At 36.9% G+C, this 20711-nt stretch overlaps 1 protein-coding gene across 48 annotated transcripts in view; it reads left to right on the top strand.

Moving 5' to 3' along the window:
• The window catches only part of nrxn3a (neurexin 3a), a 295029-nt gene that overhangs the window by 162905 nt on the left and 111413 nt on the right, over positions 1–20711 (top strand). For 2 of the 48 annotated variants that reach the window (XM_058749471.1, XM_058749470.1), the window contains exon 1: positions 5009–6807. The exons of 45 other annotated variants lie outside the window; for them this stretch is intronic. In XM_058749471.1, the coding sequence (XP_058605454.1) occupies positions 6537–6807 (271 nt within the window). In that variant the 5' untranslated portion in view covers positions 5009–6536. Of the gene's footprint in view, positions 1–5008; positions 6808–20711 lie in introns of those variants that run through there. One more of the 48 variants, XM_058749469.1, reaches the window with a different exon arrangement.

Genomic DNA, 20711 nt, shown 5'->3' with positions numbered 1-20711 from the left:
ATAGCTGGTGAACATCGCCATTACAAGAATAATTATATTTTAAAATACATTAAAGTAGAAAACAATTGTAATAATGTTTCACAGCATATTACTGTTCTTACTGTATTTTTGATCAAATAACTTTTTTAATCAAGATCTGCAACCTTGGTGAGCTTGCGAGACTTCTTTCAAAAACATGAAAACATTGTACAGATTGCAAACTTTTGTAAGTAATTTATAACTTTTTTTTTCAAGTTTTGAGAAACTTAGTCTTATTTTATATTGCTTGTAAAGTCAAAGTAAATGCGGCTTTTTTCAGAATTTTTTCAAACAATTTTTTCATCTGCTGTGTTTCCCACTTCACAATTTTTTATAATTATATATAGTTTTATTATTATCTAATTATATTTAGATATAGTTTTGGTTGCACTTTATTTTAAGGTGTCCTTGTTGCAGTGTAATTATACATTCAAGTACTGAGTAATATTAATTAACTATATGGTTAGGGTTAGGATTAGGCCTTAGGGTTATTTGCATGTAATTATGCACAGTTAATTGTTATTATAATAGTACATGCATGTAACGTGTAACATGGACACCTTAAAATAGTGTTTTACATACTTTTTAAAATGTATAATCCCATGCACATGGGTTACATTAACACAAGAAACAAAACATCTAAAAGCTTTTCAGCCTATGCTACATAAATTCAGCCTCAAGTCACGTCAGGCAGGGTTTGCTGAAGTCTCAGCATGTCTGCATCCGCAAAATGATTCTGATGATGTGTCAGACCCCAGTGATGCAATATCACGAAACAAGATTTTATTTACCTAAACATCTTCCTCGCATAATCAAAAATATCAGTTTCATTTACGACGTTTACCGACCACAGCTATTTCCAGAGTGGGTTTTAGATTTCCTCATTTTCAGCTTTCCAGGGCTGTCTGCCTTTTCAGGATGAGGAACTCACCGAGGGAAGGACACGGCTCTTCTCTCGGTCATACTGAATTCACTCTGCGTTCGATGAGGACGGTACCCTGAGGCAACAAAAAAACACCAAAGACCAGCCAGCTGAAGCAGGAACATGTATAGGAATACCAAGCAGTCATTACAGTCATCACAAACTTTACTTTATTTAGTTCCTAACGAAGCACTGCTGTGAGACCTACTGAGAAGTTTTTCTCAAAACCTTGGGAAACATGGGCAGAAAACGAGGATCTGTATGTGGCTAGTGGTGCTTTTTCTTTCTGATGCAATTCTATGATTTGTGTGTGTGTGTTGTGTGATGCAGTATGAGCACATAAGGACCTTGAGGCAGAGTGATGGGGGAACGGGGCTCTTCGGGGTGAGCTGGAAGGTTTCGACATGTTACAGGACAAATTAAGCGGGTGTGTGGAGAAAAGGTGCTTTAGAGGAAAGGCCTGATTTTTGGACCGCTTAAACAGGTTGAAATAAACAGGTTGCATTTATTAATATTTTAACACACACTACAGTACTTTTGGTCTTGTTTAATTTACCAAAAGATGCAGTGTCATTCCAGATCATTTGGTTAGCTTGAGAATCAAATGCACTTATTGCTGCCTTGTTTAAAAAAAAAAACATCCACAAATTTGTTTTCAGATTAATATGCAGGATCAATGCTGGCATTATAAGGCAATTTGTGTTATTTGTTCATTTAGTGTTTTTATTCCACTTAGAAGCCATATCAAAGCAGTAAATGTACAATTAGGCACCTGTAAACTTGTCATATATTTACTGTTTTGATGTGTGTTCTATGCAGATTAATGGGTTTTATAAACACATTTAATAAAGTTTGGTGTCAGAAAGATTTTAGATATTTAAAAGAAAGTAATATTTTTATTCAACAAGGAAGCCTTAAATTGGTCAAAAGTGACAGTAAAGATATTAATATTTTTACAAAAACCTTTTTCAAATAAATGCTTTTAAACTTCCTAATCATAAAAGAATCCTTAATGGTTTCCAACAAATCAGCTTTTTATAATGATTTCTGAAGGAACATGTGACACCGAAGGCTAACGAAAGGCTGCTGAAAAATTAGCCTTGCCATCATAGGAATCAGTTAGATTTTAAAATATAGTAAAATAGAAAAGTGTTATTTTAAATTATAATAATATTAATGTTTATTAAATTTATGCAGCCTTGGTGAGCTTGAGAGACATATTTTCAAATATTTCAACAACCCTAAACTTTTGCAAAATTATTATTATTATTTTATTTAATATCTATCATTAATAACCCTCTGTAGACTGGTTTGCTAAACCTGTACTTTTTAAAAGATTCACTTTCTAGAAATATATTTCAGCACAGAATAGAATATATAAAAAGAATAGTGGTGTTGGAAAGAAGGCAAGATCCCTGTCACCATCAGTAATATTATTTATTCTATAATTATTAGTCATGCTATCAACATTGATATTATAGCACATAAATTTGTGTCATTATGTATTTTATGTCCTGGTATGTCGTGCAACTTGTGTTAAATAAGCAGCAGTCATTTCCTCTGATTAAAATCAAACTAAAGCCAACATTTTCATCTTACATCACGGGCATATCATTCGTCCTAAACTTTAAATTTGCACACACATACATATATATATATATATATATATATATATATATATATATATATATATATATATATATAATGTGTGTGTGTGTGCAAAAGAAAGTGAATGTGTACTGTAAAATGAGCACTTCATTTTAGCAGATCCTCCTATAATGATGTTTAAGCCAAGCTCATGATCCAGGTCTCCTACTACAGCTCCAGGCAGCTTAGCAGATGCCACAGAGAGCTAAACATACTCATCTGTGCCCGATTGTGACTGCTGATCCCGAAGCTGTCGACCAAGATGGTGCATGTCCTCCAGGTGGCTCCAGAGTAGGACTGCTAACGCACTAACACGCATCTCATTTGGGTTGTTGGAGTTGCTGAGTGACTTTTACGCATGCCATTATGAAATCCAGCAGCAAACCTGCTTGTTTATGACTGCTTGTTTACAAAGAAAAAGTTTTGTACACGTCGTTTAGAAAAGCACCAACAGCTTCGAATGCATCTTGAATTATTAATCTGAGGACAGGCGATGATTGTACGGGCTCAGAACTGTTGAAGATGAATTTCTTGTGCAAAAATGGCAGATATTTTGCTCTCTCATTAGAAGCGTGGAGGCCACTCACCCGTTAGATGCCTCAGGCAAGGCAGAACTAGCTCTGAGGACCGAGTTTGGAGTTAAATGAAACGCAAAAGACACAGCAGATGAAGAAAAGCAGTCCTTTTGATAAATGAGTACCTTTTCCAGCACTGAGGGCTTTTGCCCTCGTCTATCGTTTCTCTGCACCCATCTGTGGAATGAATATGAACTGATTATAGTCACGGAGGATTTAAACTAAACGGTTCTTCATTTACAAAGCTGCAAATGTTAAGAGAGTCTTTCACCAGAGTAATATCAATGGAGAGCTGATTTGCTGTTGCGGTTTGTAATTCCAGTGCCTTTATTTACTGTCTGTGAATAGCAGCGGTGGTTAAAGATTCGAAACATTCTGAGAGCTTTCAAAATAACCCATTCTAGAGGCAATGTTCTCAGATTTGATTGCCTATTAAAGGGACATATCATTGCTCTTTTGAGGTCGATATACTACATATATTTACCTACCGTTTACGCTGCAAAACAAGTTGTTCAGAAGTTATCGTGGTATTGATGTTAACACAGTATTGATCAAGCTTTACATGTCAACACCATATTGTTAGAAGTCTTTAGAGGTTCAGTAGAAAAGAATGTCAAATGGTTATGTAAAACTTAATTATAGATACAAAATATGGCCCGTTTTGAATTTGTATTGTTTTTTTTTCCAAATTTTGAAGACAGAAATGAAACCAAATAATTAGATTGTTGTTATTTCCTCATCTCATTTCTTATATGTGGTGATGTAAAAAAAGTTGTTGTTTTTAAATTAAATTCTTGTAGTGACAAACATGCAAAATACCTTCATTCAAGATTTATAAACGCCTTGTTTTAACAGGCTCGTTTTAAACACCTAGTGCAAGTGTTTCCAATTTATTATTGTTGGTTTTTTTTTATGTGAAAAGATGCACATTTTCATCATTCAATTATCACATTTTCTTGTTTTCCTTTCCTCTTACGTAAGCCAGGATTCACTGAGCGAATGAGAGGTCTGGAGCTCTATTTTAGGAGGCAGCAACAGATCCAGTCAGTCAGCCGTGCTTTCTGGACTGGTCTGTTTCAGATGGAAGGATATCCCAGAAAAATCAAGTGGGAGAGAGAGGAAATTTTGTTCCAAAACATCGTCCATCATTCTGATTGTCTTGTGGCATAGGTGGCGCATTTAGTGTATGATAATGGCGTGTCTATCTGGGTTTTATATTTTTTCGTAAATTCCTGTTTAAACTGTTGTTTACACCAGTTAAGATGTAGTATTTACCTTACATTGTCCACAATATTTGTTTTCTTTATACACTGTAAAAAAAAAAAAGTCGAGCCAACTTAAAATTTTAAGGCAACCAGCTTCAGCAGATTTTTGAGTTTTCTCAACTTGTCATTTGAGTTTATACAACAAAAATTTTAGAATCTCCCACAAAAATAAGTTGAGCAAACTCAAAAATCTGCTGAAGCTGGTAAAAATATTTTTTTAAGTTCGCTCAACTTTTTTTTTTTTTTTTTTTTTTTACAGTGTATTTATAACTTTATATTAATAGGCTATTTATTTATTAAGTTTATGCAATTGTAGTTTTTTTTCTTTTCTTTTTTTGTATTGCTTCAAAGATAATGCAATAATCAGTTCAATAATATTGTTAAAAAGTTTAAAGCTTAATTTTTAAAACCAAACAAATAAATGTTTTTATTTTATTTTAATATTTAAATTGTAATATTTTAATATTTAATGTTCAGTTTTATGTTTTTAATTTTAAAAATATTAATGTTATTAAAGGAATATTATATTTATTTTAATATCTAATGTTCAATTATGAATAATTTGGCTTTAAATGCGACTATTAAATATTTAATAATAATAATTAACATTATATTTGTATTTATTATTTTTATATTAATACCGCTATTGTTCACTTATTGATATTACATTTCTTATATTACTATAATATTGATAACTGCACAATAGTTAGTGGTATTAATATAAAAATTTCACCTTTAAGAACCATTAGTCAATCGTTTCTTGATAAACACAGCAGGTATAATGATGGTCACATGCTTTAATGTGCTTTAATTTTAATTGCCTGCAAAACCCAATTTTGTAGTTGATGTCGTGATGATGTGATGATGTCGGAGCGAGCGATTTGTTTACTTTGTAATTAGTCTGTCCATTTCCCCCTTCAGGCTGATTTGAAAACTGATCAGAACATGAGAGGCATGCGTGATCACGCTGACAGTCTAATCAGCCAATCACAGTGACAGAGGCACTGCTTCATCTCACATGACTTTTCGCTTCAGCAGCTTTACGAGAACAGACAATTTCGTATAATATTTCGTAATAATTTTACATTTTATTTTCGCACTGTCAAATATATTATTGAGAGGAAGCATTACCTCCCCTCCCTCTTTAGCGAAAGCTGTTTAAAGGTCTTTTTTGTTTTTCTACCTTAATTCCCACAACTTGTCTGTCATTGTTTCCTTCACTCCCTGTATCTCTTAATTTGCTCTTCCTTCCTTCCTTCCATTCCTTTCATCTCCATCCGAGACAGCAGCTATGTGTTTTCAGTGGGGATTTGTATCGGCATCCCCATTTTTCCACACTTCTACACCCAAACACACACATTCGCAGGCACAAACCACACATCCTCTTCTCATCCCATTCTGTTTGCTTTGTTTCACCTGTGCCGATCTCTCTCGCACGCTCTCTCTCCCCCTCCTCCCTCCAGCTCCGTCTCTCACTCGTGCGTTTTCGTTCGCTCTCCCTCCCTCTCACAGTCTCATTGCTTAGCAGAGCTGCTCAAAGTGCGTCAAGCCTCTGTCCAAATACAGACAGGCTGAGCAATACTAATCTCAGGAGGAAGAAAATCAGAAGAGTGTGTGCGTGTGCATGTGTGTCAAGGAGCGGTGTTTCAGCCCAAGCCTTTGTATTGCAACACCTTAGGAGCCCAGAAGCGGACAGTGCCGGGAAGAAAAAGAGGAATCTGTTTCATACTAGAGTTTATCCTTTTGAAGAAAGCAGGAAGAAAAAAGTCTTTTCTTCCTCTGCTTCCTTTGTGTGGGATGGACAGTGAATGAGGGGCAGGGTCGGGTCATGACCCTCTTTTCCACCGGGTAATTGTCACCTCTTCAGGTCTCGTGGTGACTGATGCAGCTCTGAGAGGATCGGACCCCATCGCAGACGCTCCATCCCATCCGTTCGCTCAGCAGCTGTAAACGGGCTCTCGTCCTAAGTGAGTGCATTTTCACAGGGGCCGGCTGTGGGTGCTGGACGAGGAGGTTGGGACTCCTAGCATGGGGTTTTCTGCATCATGAGAGAACTCTCTTCTCTCGGTTCTTCGCGCCTAGTGTCTAAGAGCGAGTCGGGTGTGCGTCATGCGTCCCAGCAGAGTGGCGGCGGCGCCGTTTCTTGGCGGTCGAGAGGGGCGGCTCGGATGGACCCCTTGGATGTGGTCTCTGACGTTGGGATGTATTGTCAGTTCGGTGTGGAGTTCCTCACCCGGCTCGGATAGTTCAGTGGCCGCTGCCGGACCCCCTGGGGTGGCAACCTCTTACACCCATCCCGAACACCCGTTCCACAATGGGCGGCACCACGCTTCGCCCATCTCCATATACCGTTCTCCAGCTTTCCTCAGAAGTGGCCATGGTGAGTCCCTTGTGGTACTCCTAAAGAGTTCTTCTATATAATAGACTTTTGTTTGTTCAGGAGTCTGATTTGCTCTCTTTTTCTCCCCGCTAACCTCAATAGTTAATTGCAACGGGGGAATAATCGGGATTTCGTTTATTGAGGGAAGATTGTGTCAGATGCTCTCAATAGTGGTTATCGGGATTTGTATCTGTGCTTGCAGTTTAATTAAAGCAGGGAAGATAGTGCATCAGTGGGGCTATAATAAGTATGGCTTTAGATTGGGTTTTTGGAACAAGGGGATCTGATAAGCGTTGAGCTATTTTGTGGTAACGGAGAGCGGAGTTCTCTCTCCCAAGGCACACAGGCAATTACCCTATTAAAGTCTGAAGCGAGCAGCCGTAACTGTACTGTGCTGTGCTGTGCTGTGCTGTGCTATGATTGCTCTTTTGCAGTGGTTCGGTGTCAACAAACCTTTCGCATTGTACCTAAGGTAGCGTAGAAATGCCTGAACGACGGCTTTAGAGAAGTTGGCGGGTGTATTTTAATGTGCGTAGTAGGAAGACGACAGAGACGTTTGCTAGATGAAAGCAGAACTTTGAGCAAGAACCTGTAGATGAAGTGTCTTTGAAGTGATGCAGATCAAGACGTAAAGGACTGACCTCTATCCTCCACCTGCCATTTCCCTGTAATTTAATTATTTGAATGAGGCCGATATTGTTTTCTTTGTATTATTCAAATGTCTTGAAGGTTGCATGCGCTTGGGGAAATGTACTCACAAAATTCTAAAGGACATTGAGGTAATGCAGCGATTAATTTCCAGCTTACCTTAGCGCTCTTTCAGTACATGGCAATTGGGAATAGCAGTCTTAATTCAGCCTTGAAGCCGTTAGCTCGTTAGTAAGAAAAAAACATTTGATTGCAGTAATGCATTTATTTGGACTCGAGCAGAGCGGCTTTTCTCACCTCAGCGGCTTTGTACTTACAAATCACATTTATTCTGCTCACGCGGTGCATTTTCCTTTACCCTCAGACTTTATTTTTAGACGGATTTCTCTTGTAAGCCATGTGTGGGTGTACGAGGAGTTCACCAGGCACATTTAAAACACCTCTTTCTAATTAAATCAATAGATACATGTTTTCATTTTCCAGTCAAAGCTAATTTACGTGAAGGACAAGAAGACATGATTTATTGAGTGGCTCTCATTCATTAGTTCTATAGGTGTTTTTTTTTGTTTGTTTGTTTTTTTTATTTATTTATTTTTCCTGACTGATTGAGCTGGCCAGACTTGTTATGTGTAAAAAGGACATACTAAACCTTTTTTGCCAACAAAATATATATTGGGATTTTTATTTATTTTTACAATTTAATTCACATAAAATATTTCATATTTTTTTGGTTCAAAATTAAGTTTTAATAATTTTGTTTATTATTATTATCATAGTCTTAAATTGATATAAACTTTAGCATTTCATCTGCACATTTAGTAAGTTCTGTTTGTATTTTTAATATATATTTTATTTATTCTTTAGATCAGCACTCTGGTTTTGCTTCCTGACATTAGGGTTGATGAAATTGCTGTGGTTTGGTCAGTGTAAAAATCCTGCTTGAGCGTAGCACTCGAAGACTCTCCCTCCACTCTCAATGAGGGCCCCTGGGGCATGATGCCGCGTTAGATATAGATGAAAAGCGCTCCGGCACGCTCTCTCATTCCCTGTGTTTACACATGTAAGCAGAATCTCTGGATTAAGTCTCTACATCATTAGTTCTGCTATTATTTATTTATCATTTGATTTACGTATTCGCCGTGCAGCTTCTGCACCTTGCTCTGTTGAATTCATTGCGAGTTGCGCAACCTGCAGTGTTGCTCGGCAGTTAGATTTCTATTTGCTTGGACATATAGCCTGCAGTCGAGAGGTCTAAGTTGAAGGCTCCCCCCTGGCTGTCAGTAGCCGTCTGGAGAGTTAGATACTGTATAGAGGAGATGTGCGCTGTAATGACAGGGGAAAGAAGCATCCAGGTGAAGACTCTTAGAGGAAACACTGCTAAGCCAGCACACTCTCTCTCTAAAGCCCCACAACGATGAGACGAGAGCATGACAGGCAGAACAGAGTGGATTTTCCCCCACTTGTTTACCACGATAGTGTGTGAACGCGTGATAGCGTAGCTGTGTGTGTGTGTGAATGCGTACATGACGTGAACAGGCCTGAAATTGTGAACTAATGCATTTGTAAACGTTCGAGAAACTACTGTAAAGCATCGCAGAACTAATATTTGTGGAAGGAAGTGCTGTTGGTGGGATTGAGTTGGGATTTATCCAGTGGCATAAAGGAACTCTAGGTTCGTACTTGTGGATTATGGGAGTGCGCAAACTAATTTCACACAGCTCTAAATTTAGATTTATTGTTAAAATCACAGTAGTCTCCATTTGACATAGACTGTGATCAGACTAGTTTGGCTTAGATTTTGAGAAAGAAAATTGTGAAAATTGAAACCAATCAAAAACACTTTTACAAGCAGACTGTCTGTGAACTGGTTAACACCTAAGTTTGGAAAACTGCTTCTACACCAAATCAGCCAAACTCTTGACGTCAAAACAGATTTAGTCTTCACCAAAAGCACACTTTATCTGGTAATTTCACCCCAAAATGGAAAGATTTGGTTATTTACTAACCCTCATGTTGTTATAAACCTGTATGACTTTCTTTCTTCTGTGGAACATGAAATGAGATTTTTGTCCATATAATGAAAGTCATCCTATTTGATTTTGGACCCCATTGACTTTCATTGTATGAAAAAAGACATTTTCCAAAATTTCTCCTCTTCCACAGAAGAATGAATCTCTGTCGTTTGAAGTGACATGAGGGTGAGTAAAACAATTCTGAATTTGACATTTTTGGTTGAATTGTCTATTAGTATGTTTTTGCTTCTTTATTATTTCTTGCATTTACAGTTGTTTTTTGTACATCATTAAATGTAATTTGAAAGAAAAAAGGGACAGTATATCAATAGTATTACATGAATAGACTCAGTATATGAATAACAGTGTAGGAATAAATTCAGACCTTTTGCAGAAAGACACAAACAACACCTCTGGTCCAACAAATTATATGCTACCATGACAGCTGTTCAGCTCAGTGTCCGCTGATGCTTTGAAACACATTGTTAGCGGTTGAAGTTTAATTAATTAACATCCAGTTGCTCTTATGCAGACAAATTTAACTTCACTCCTCTTATCGTGCTTGACGGAAACTTTGAATCATAATTGCAATAATTGTGGGTCATTATAATCCTGATAAATGAGGAAGTGTAACACACCTATTGTCAATACGTTAGAATTCCCAATCAGTTACAGCTCTTTAATCTGAAAAGCAGCCGTTTCAAACTCATTCTCTTCGCAAATTATCTCCTTCAGAAAGTCCTGCTCTTTCATAATTCCCACACTATACATTTGATTAACTGTCCAGCATTCGTGCTGAATGGCAGGAGCTATCGAACACTTCAAAACGAACATAATTGACTTTCAAGAGGAACAAGAGGAACAAGAGGAACGTAACTGCTCCATTTATGTCCTTGTTCTCCGGTCTCCTGCCATACGCAGCTCGGCACGCGACCGGCGGGCGTCTATCTGCTTGGCTCCGTGTCCGTTTCCTGTGCTGCGATGGCATGCGTGGCTCTTGCCGTCGGGTTAATCGTGTTAAGGCAGAGCAGGTTGTGTCGCTGGTGTCGGTTGCCAGGTTTGGCAGCGTAAACAGAGGCAACTCCTCTGTACATGAAGACCCTGGGACTGAGTCTGCTGGGGGGCTGCGCTACATTACGTGAGTGTCTCTCTGCTAACTGAAATGTGGATCAAAGGAAAGTTTAGACCTGTATCCTCAGGACAAGGATTAATGGAAACAGCAAGCATGGGGAGGAGTGTAAGATAACAGGATTTCACAAGGCCTGTGATGGGGAGACAGTAAGTTGGAGAGAGGGGAATAATTTGAGTGTGTGCGAGAGAGAATTGGAAGGCGGAAAAGGGGAAGAGAGATTGGGAATGGAGTTATGACACCTGCCATGATATGCACATGAGAATTTCTCTGTGCATCTGCCAAAATTCTCTTTGCGTTCACTGGAGCTGCAATACATTTTTCATAGATTGGCTTTTATAGCTGCTGTGCCTTAGTCCAATTTAGTCTAATTTTGTTAAACGCCATATATTGGGTTATGCACATCAAATGTGACTCAGATTCTCATTTTTTTAGATTGTGATTTAGAACTGTTGTCCTACTTCTATGGTAAAATACTTTCTTCTATTCTGGTTGTCTAGATACTGTAATATATTTTAATTAGGCCATTCGTAGACTGATTCTCTTTGAAAAAATAATAATAATAAATAATAAAATAAAAAAAATAAAAGTATAAAATAAAATAAAATAGAAATAATAGATAAATACATGGAAATTATATACTGTACGAACACACACACACACACACTCAACCAATGGCGTGAGTTTGATGTGGGACTGCCTTTTTGTCTGGCCAATGGAAGTCAGGAAACAAGTGTGTGAACAAATTCACACACTTTGAATATGGCCAAATGTTCTAAAAAGCATTCAGTGATTTTACTAAACCATTACACATCGTTTTCATTCTCCAATTTCATAAAATGTCCCTCTAAATTAAGAGATGTGTAGCAGAAGTGTGTAATTCTCTGCCTGTTCTCATATTCATCTGCACAGAAATGTCAGCAAAAAGGCCGAACACTATGCTGGCAGTTCAATTATACTGGAGTCCTGATAGCCGAGTGCATCTCTGCTTCAAAGTTCTAGATTTTTGGAGGTGGCAAATCAGTCTAAAGCTCTTATTTCCCACCTGTACTGTGGTGTCAGCGGATCAGCGGCTCGCTTCATTCAGCACAGATTGGATGAATTCAATCTGACATACTGTGGTAAACCAGAACATCAGTGAATCCTGAAAGGAAATGCTGCATTCGGCCGCACTGCCACGTAACGCGAAGAGACAATCATCCAGTTAATCTGCTTAGAGGGAAATTGTCTATGTGATGCACAGCTGTTTTAACTGCATAAAGTGGATTGTACAGCTGTGTAGAACAGACAGATAAATGAGGGTTACCATATTATAAATCATGCTGTGATTCTAGACATGTCATTTTATGGTGTTTTCAGTCTTTGATGGATTCTTACTCTTATGGAAGAAATGTACTAAATACTAGCAGCACTTGTGCATGCTGTATTTCTTATTGCATGCTTAGTCTTCTTCACTAGCCACTAACTACCCAGTTTAGCCAGGTGTAAATGTACTGAAATAGCCCCATGTACTATATTTGTTTGAAAGAAGTCACTTATGCTCACCAGTATTTTTACAGTAAAAGTAGAAATGTTTTGAAATATTATTTCAATTTAAAATAACCGTTTTCTGTTTTAAAACAGAATATATGTACATACATAATAAAATAAATAAACAAATATACATATACACACACACACACACACACACATGTATGTATGTGTGTGTGTGTATATGTATGTATATTTACATTTATTTATTTATTTTAACACCAGTACATGATTGGCTAAAACAGTGTAGACGGTGCATGTCACTAAATGTCGCAATAAGCAGGCACAATTAATCTTTAGTAAATTCCCCCACACACACATCTTGTATTTTTTCACCAGCTGTTATCTGGTGAAAGAAATTCACATCCTGTGCGTCCCCTACGCATATACTCCAGAGAATAGGCAGGGGTGGAAAGTATTAACTGTGTTTACCCCAATGAGAAGAATCCTCAATCAGAGCAACGAAGAAGCCTCTCAATGCGAGATAATGTTCAGCACAATGGAGGTAACTGTGTCCACACAAAACCCCTCAATTTGCAGCCACTGCCAGGGAATTAGCCCCAGCAGATTAATCCCATTATGAATGAACAAATTCCTTCTCGCAGATCGCACTGAAAGAAATAAATAATTAAATAAAATCTATTGGTTTTATGGAAATGTCCAATTCAAATGCCAGGGTTGGAGTATAAATGGAAAGATTAAAAAATGCCTGCTCCTGAAGAAAGCTGAACTAGCTAATATTATTGTATGGAATAATCTACGGCCCTGGGTGGTACATGCAGAATTGCATGTTCAAGATTAAATCAGTTTTATAGCTTGTTTTCAAGTTCTACATTACACATTAGCATGGATTTGAGAACTCCCTGGTGGTCGCAACCCAGTGAGGCACAATAACTTTTGAACCCCTTCTTCCCGTAGTTTGTCCTAAGGATCTCAGAAAGCTTTTTAAAATACTATCAAATGAGGTAAACACCCCAAAGTCAGTATTAGTGTTAACTGAATTAAAAACTGTGTAGAAAAATATTTGTTGACAGCCTTTTTTTTCATGCCTAATACCAGACGAAGATGTGCCTGTGACTATATCAACTGTGAACTGTGACTATATAAACATGCAATATTGTTGATGATAAAAGACAAGACTAAAGTGTAATTTAAAAAACAAACAAACAAACAAAAAAAACACCTCTGTATATTTTCTTTAACAAAAAAATAGGAGAGAAAAAATACTTGGGTTACCAGTTTTAAATCCCCCGTCAGAGCTTTCCCTCTAAAAAAAGAAAAAGAAAGAAAGAAACATTTTCTGCCCAGTGTTTTACTTTATCTTCAGAACCTGGCAACCATGTGCACACATTCTGGATATGATTGCTGTATAAGCGTACCATTAATTTGGAATTAATATTAGTAATTGGAATTAATATAACTGTTTTAGCTTTTGAGAAAAAGCTTTGAGTTTTAACATTTTTCAAAGAGCTGACAGTGTTAATTTATAACTGAATAATTTTAATTTAATAATTTAATAATCAGGAAACTAGATCAAAGTGCAGTAGATCTGATGAAATTTCTCAATGATAACAATCATGGTCAGCTATCGTGATTATGAACTTGAGTGAAATAATTGTGATTATCAGTTTAAATATCATGCAGCATTGACTAAAACTAGAATAAAATTCCAAGACTTGTCAACTAAAATTTGAAAACCTGCTTTTGGAGTTTTTTAAAGAGTGAATTGTAAGCTGGTTCCTTGCAAGTCTCATTTGTCATTCCCCCTGTATTTTGTTTTGGTCCCTGTTACAGTGGGAAAGCACCTGGAAACGCGCAGAGTAGAGAACGGGTTCATCTTGATTATAATTACGACTGTACAATCAGCATTAAACAGCTCTGCTGCAATCGCACACTCTGCTGTTACACATGCATGCATCTAATTCAGGGCTGTGCAACATCAAATTAGTCCTTGTGCTGCAAAACAAACACTGAATGTCACTTCCTGGCCTCTGAGGGTGGAGAGATTGTTGCGTACGTGCAAAACAAATCGTATGTTGCTTTTACAAGGGCACAAGTCAACTCAATAATGGCCAGCAATGCTTGGAGGTAAGGTGGTGTGTTAAGGTTTCCCCAATACATAGCAAATGGCAGGTGTCTAACATTTACTTTATGAATAACTATTCATGTCAGTGCTAATTATGAGCTGACACACTCGCTGTCTTAATGAGCCCTTCGAGCCACTGAGAAATGCTAATGCTATCTGTAGCAGCCAAGGCTAGTCACCCGCTGACACAGCAGTTCCCTATTAACACGCACGCTAGGTGCTGGATCCTGCTGCGAAGTGAGATGCATGGACCGCTCAATTGTTCCATGACAAAGATAGAGACCTCAGGTTACCCTTATGCAGGCTCTTGTTAATAACTCGTTCCAAAGAAAAAGTGATGACACTTTATTTTAGCTTAGTTCTTTTAACTTATTTAAGATTCTCTGGTTTAGATTCCACTGAATGATTCTGATTTGAAAAAAAAAAAATAAAAAATAAAAATATATATATATGTATATCTGTTCTGAATGTGTATCTTTAACAACATATTGTATTATTTGTAATTTACTTGTACATATAAACTTGTAGGAGTGTAATGATGTAATGATTTGTGGCTCAGTGAATAAGTGACTCTGTGAGTAACGCACGAGTTCAAGATGTTCATAAAAAAACACCTGGCTCATAAGCATAATTTGTTCACTAATTGCATTACACTGGTTACGCCGTACGCTTGCTGTTGTGTGCAATCAGCGAGGATATTGTAATAAGAAATTCTGGTGTCTGCTTATTGTTTTTGTATTGTTTTGCATGAACAGACTTTCTTTCATCATACTGAAATTCAGACTGCAGGCACACAACAACAGCAACAACAACAAAATTCATTTATTTTGCTGTCATGCTGTATAATCAATAGTGGAGCAGTAGCACCAGTATATACAGTATATGCATTTTTCACATATTATTATTATTATTAAATCAGTGCTGCCTTACAATTATAATAAAAAATGGAGATTTCAAGAACCTTGTTCTTGTAATGTTTTGAGAATATCTCATGAGAATAAAACAGCTGTATTTATAAAATAATCTCAAGAATATCTCAAGAATAAAATCAGAATGGAAGAATAAATTCATAGCTGGGAGAATCTTCTGAATACTTAATGTGAAAATGATTTACATTGTTTAAAATAATAGTCCACCCAAAAATGGGTTCGCATTATATTTTTTGTCCACACAACGGAAGTCAATGGGAACTGAAATAAACATTTAGTTACCAGCATTAAATAATAATGTTCCACAGATGAAAGAAAGTCATTCATGTTTGGAATGACATGAGGGTGAATAAATTATTGCAGAATTTTAATTTTGGGGTGGATGATCCCTTTATTAGTCTTCTCTAATATATGATTTTTTTAAGAATGTTGTTCAAGTCAGAATACAAACATTCAAGAAAATCCTAGTTTTGGTATTTAAAAAAAAAAAAAAATTAAAATGGTTCTTATTCTCAGCTTCCTTACCCTACTTATACTAGAGGCTTATTTGCTTTCATCTACTGATGCGTAAATTCTCAAATAATTGCAATTTTGAGCGTTGAGATCTTAATGGGCTTAATTAAAATGGCTTCAAAGTCTGAAATTCAACGCCTGAGAAAACCCACATCTCTAGTCTCCATCCCCGGCTTACTTTGTATCTTATTTAGCCTCATCTTCTCTCTTAGCCTCTCTTTCTCTGTCACAGGCAGCAGGCACAGATGCTCCACTTATGTAGGTTATTGCTGGCTTTGTAACAGAATTCCAATAAATCTATGGCTGTGCTATTTTCAGAGCTGCTAATGTTCACCGTGGCCGGCGTTCTGTTAACTTCCTCACCCTCCAGACTCCGGTGTGGTTGGATGTCTCACTTCTGGTTTCTTTCTCCTGGAATATCAGAAACTGAATTTTATACATCAGAAATAATATAAATGGATACATAAATAATAGATCCTGGATTTTAGTTGAAGATTGAAGGTCAATCACCATGTAAAATGGAACTATTGAAATGTAGCATCAAAAATGGATTGAAACGCATGCATGATTAAGTGAAATGAATTTGGATGAGGGACTACAAGCACTTATCTATCAGAACTCACCTTGACAGCACACGTAATGACCAGCGGCACGTCGTAGCCGTCCTAGAGGGACCTATGATTACAATCTAAGAAACTGCAGGGCTTCATAATCACATGTCCATCAAGCCAACTACTCCGCACACAGACACTGCCGGGCTTGATAGTACACTGCCAGTCTAATTCGGCTTTGGAAATTAATGGGCATGGGTGCCGGCCGCCGCGCCATTATCGGCCTCGTTTTTCTTTGTCTTCCCTAGTGCAATTCTCTCAAAAATGACAAGCTGAAGAAATGCAGAGTGCACCTACACCATCAGAAGAAAGACGTAAACAAGATCTTAATGCACGGTTGTGCTACTCAAATGATTGGACTCTCGGTTTCCAGCGTACACAGATTAAATAGCTACATACTGTAATGAGACCTTTGTGTGGTTCGAGCTCCATTTAGGAAAGTGCGGCCTTGCCCTCTGCGTCTCAGCTCTCAGGCTTGAGTTGAGGGCTCTGATGCGTCTGAGATCACAGGATGCGGCGAAGCATTAAAATGGAGCTCCATGCTGCTGATGAATGCCCGTGTGCACAGGGCAAATTAATTACCAGCCAATAGCACGGCTCCACCACATAATATAGTACTTCCTGTCTGCTCGAGGGAGCTGGTAAGAGCGTAGACACCTAATCATTGCGGCTCATCTCTTACACGCACGTTGTCAGAAGAGAGGAGTCTCGTACACTACGGCTTTTAATTTCATACTGACTCACCCTCAGAGTGCTGAGTACATCTGTAAGACAGGCGAATCATAGAGGACTTGCAGGCCGTGTCGGTGGAGTTCATATTGATTGTCAAGAAGCTGGAAACGTTTAGCTCATTGCTCTTGAAATAATTTTTTTCATGCCATTTTGTACTATCATGGACAGTGCTGATTGTAATGTGTTGTGTAGTTTGATTTATTGTACAAGTAACAAGCGCCATTCTTTTTTCTAAAGTAATTTTCTGTTTATTTAATTCATTTCATGCTTTCAAGTGCTCCTAAGAGCAAAATAACACACACACACACACACACACACATACATATATACTGTATATATTTACATTGATTTGCATGATTTTTGTCAATTATTTTTCACCAAAAAATCTATTTATTTAATTAACTTCATGATTTTAAGAGCCCTCAAAAAAAAAAACAAAAAAAAAAACATATTTTCTGAATTTACACCTACTTCTCTTTTTCAAATAATTAATATGCATGAATTTAGTATTTATTTCCTTTATTTAATTCATTTGATATTTTTAAAAACCTAACAGTGTTTGAATGTACACCCCATTATTATTTTTTTAAACATTTTAAATTTTTTTGGAAATTTATTTCATGATTTTAGGAGCCCTTAAAAAGTAACATATAATTTTCTGAATTTATACCATACTTCTTTTTTTAAATGATATCCATTACTTGTGTTTCTTTCCTTTTTAATAAATTAAATTCAAACCCAGTAGTTTTTAATTTATATTATCTTTTTTTTTTTAAGTAGCATTACTTTATTTTATTACTTTATAACTTTCTTTTTATGTAATCAATTTCAAGTTTTTTGGAACACTTAAAAAGTAACACTTTATTTACTCCTTTTAAGACCTCAATAATATTTTAATTTACACAATATTGCTTTAAATTTCTTTATTCTTTCTATAATTTTTATGCAATTAGATTCACCCTTTTAAAAACTCTTCATAAAATGCACTGTTATCTAAAAAGCGACATGACATTCTTTTTTTAAGAGCCCTTTAATTGAATATGTAATGAATTCAAGGCATCCATTACTTTTCTGTTTATTTAACTTATCTACAAATACAATTGAAACCACAGCCTCTCACTGTCTCATAACAGGGTGCGTGATGGCATGTGTACAGAGCATGCGAGCGGCATGATGCGACTTGACAAAACTAGAACGCTTCTGTTCCAATCAGTGAAGCTGTCTACACTGAAAGCGGTGCAACGTCCATACAAGGGTATAGTTGTGGCATGCACACTACAGACAGTTCTCAACTACAAAACATACCACTTTGAAATGCTTGCAAACCAAGCATAGTGCTACTGTTTTGGAAGAAAAAGACCCCTAGGCTGATTCTGAGAAAAAGTAATGCAAAAGTATCTTGCGAGTTTCTTGCTATGAAAAGTAAGAATGTTACGTAATTAGTTACCTTACGCAATGAAGTGACATTTTACGTTTAAACTTAATGTTCCCCAGCAGTTATCATGGTCCCCAAACACATTTTAAATAGTCAGTATCAGATGCTGTTTATCATCTGCAAGACTTTTCACACATGAGCACAGCGGTCCATCAAACGCATTAGCGCTGTGTATATAAGGCAGAGAAAAAAGAGAGAAATTCAAGGAAAGCAGAGTCTCCGAAGGCAGAGCCTTCCTTAGTTGATGCTGTGGATGAGAAGAGAGCTGGCAGTCCCAGCATGCTTCAGCCCACTCTGCTGTCTACTGCATCACTTCCTCCATTTAGCCAGGAGCCATTCTCCTCCCCAACATGGACTGCTACTGCTCAAAGCCCACCAAATACCTTTTCTCCTCCAGGTCTTTTCACAAGACAACAAATGGTGTCAGTTTCACCCTTTATGTGCTAGGGACATGGAAGGGGAATTCTATATTATACTCTCAACAGATAAACTGTCTGCATAAAGCGTGTATCACAGTTCCACAAATATATTAAGCAGCACAACTGTCTACAGCGTTGATGATAAAAATAATAAATGTTTCTTGAGCACCAAATCAGCATATTAGGATATTATTTTCAATTTATAATAACATTTTACAGTATTACTTATTTATATTTCTCTCATGAACGTTTAGCATGTTAATATATATGGCATTGTTAATGTGTTTGGTCAGAATAGATCTGCTGCTGTGGCAGAGCAAGTACTGAGACTTGCTACTGCAAATACATGCATAGACATGCTACTGTGAGCATGTAAGAAATACTGCTGCACATATAATAACCCCAAACTTTTATATATTTACTCAGAAATGAAAATGCATTATTTATTCACCCTCAGGTCATTATAGTGCTCCAAAAGGCTAAAAATAACTTTAAAGACATCCACACTGTATTTAACTTCTACAGTAGCTTTTTGACACTAATTTCACAATTTGATTTTGATTCACAAGCTTGATTTCTGATTCAATTCGATACAGATTATTTTGGATATATATCAGGTACACATGGCAAATTTTCTCAAGGAAAAAAAAAAAAAATCTCTCAACCAATGCTGTAAAATGTACACGAGAGTCTGTTGGTAATACATTACTATAATATTGAAGGGTAAATTAACTGATTTGTACTGTATACCAGTGATTAAATTAGACCCAATGAAGTTTCGTTATAATGCTAACTTTACAATTACACAATTATTTTGAAATATAAACCTTTAAATGATGGCTGTCATAAAAACTTGAACAAGCAGTATGTTGCTAAACAATAGTACAATCCTTTGAATGCACTTTACTTCTATCGCTCAAAGCCTCGTTTTCATTCCTGTTGAAAAGGAAATAAGACGCTACCCTGACCAATATATATTCCTCATAAAAAAGATGGTCACTATATACTTGCAGGTATCAAAAGAACTGTGCAAGAGTCTTCAAAAATGTCTGCTCTTGTATTTCACAAAAAAAAAAAAACAGATTTGGGACAGCATGTGGGAGTAAATGACAGAAATTTGTTATTTCTTTAAATGTGAAAACAGCTGAATGTCATTTTAACATCTGACAGGAAATTTGTACAGTATAGCAATGTATCACAGATGTGCAAACACTCGAAAATTACATTTTCCAGCTGAAAACACACGCCGAATAGACATCTCGCTGACGTGTGTGATATGAGGCAGCATTTATTGCATGTTGAAAATATGATTCATTGTTTCAATACTTGAATGTTCATAACTCCAAATTCCTGAATTGACTATTCAAATTTATGTGGCCGAAATAATTATCCCTCTAATTATCAGTGTTCCCTCAGAAAAGTGTGAATGGTAGTGGATAGTCTAGGGCTAGGCCATCTAATTGCATGCAAATGTGGGATGTCTCATACCTGTGAATAGCAGAACTCAAATCGTCACCAAAATAGTACAGGTCATTATTTTCCAGCCACCAGCACTGTTCGCAGATGCATGTCAGTACTGGTCGAGACAGTGTGCTGAACGCAGATATGATGGAGGTGGCGGAAAGTCTATATGTCAGTCTGAGAAGCTGTTCGTGAGGAATATTAAAACAAATGGCATAATCAAACTCCTCATTCGGACTTCTGAGAGATCGAAAAGAGAAATTCTTCCACCGATAACTCAAAGAGCACATCTCTGCATGCGTGTTTGTGCGAGACAGAGCGAGAGAGTCTTAGTGTTTCTTTGAAGGTGTGAAAATTTAATGGAAACCTCCTCTCGTTATAGAATGTTAATGGTTTTCT

This window comes from Onychostoma macrolepis, chromosome 17 (genome assembly GCF_012432095.1).
Source record: "Onychostoma macrolepis isolate SWU-2019 chromosome 17, ASM1243209v1, whole genome shotgun sequence".
Taxonomy (NCBI): Eukaryota; Metazoa; Chordata; class Actinopteri; order Cypriniformes; family Cyprinidae; genus Onychostoma; species Onychostoma macrolepis.
The sequence above is the reverse complement of the archived record's forward strand: the minus strand, read 5'-3'. Positions and strand labels throughout refer to the sequence as shown.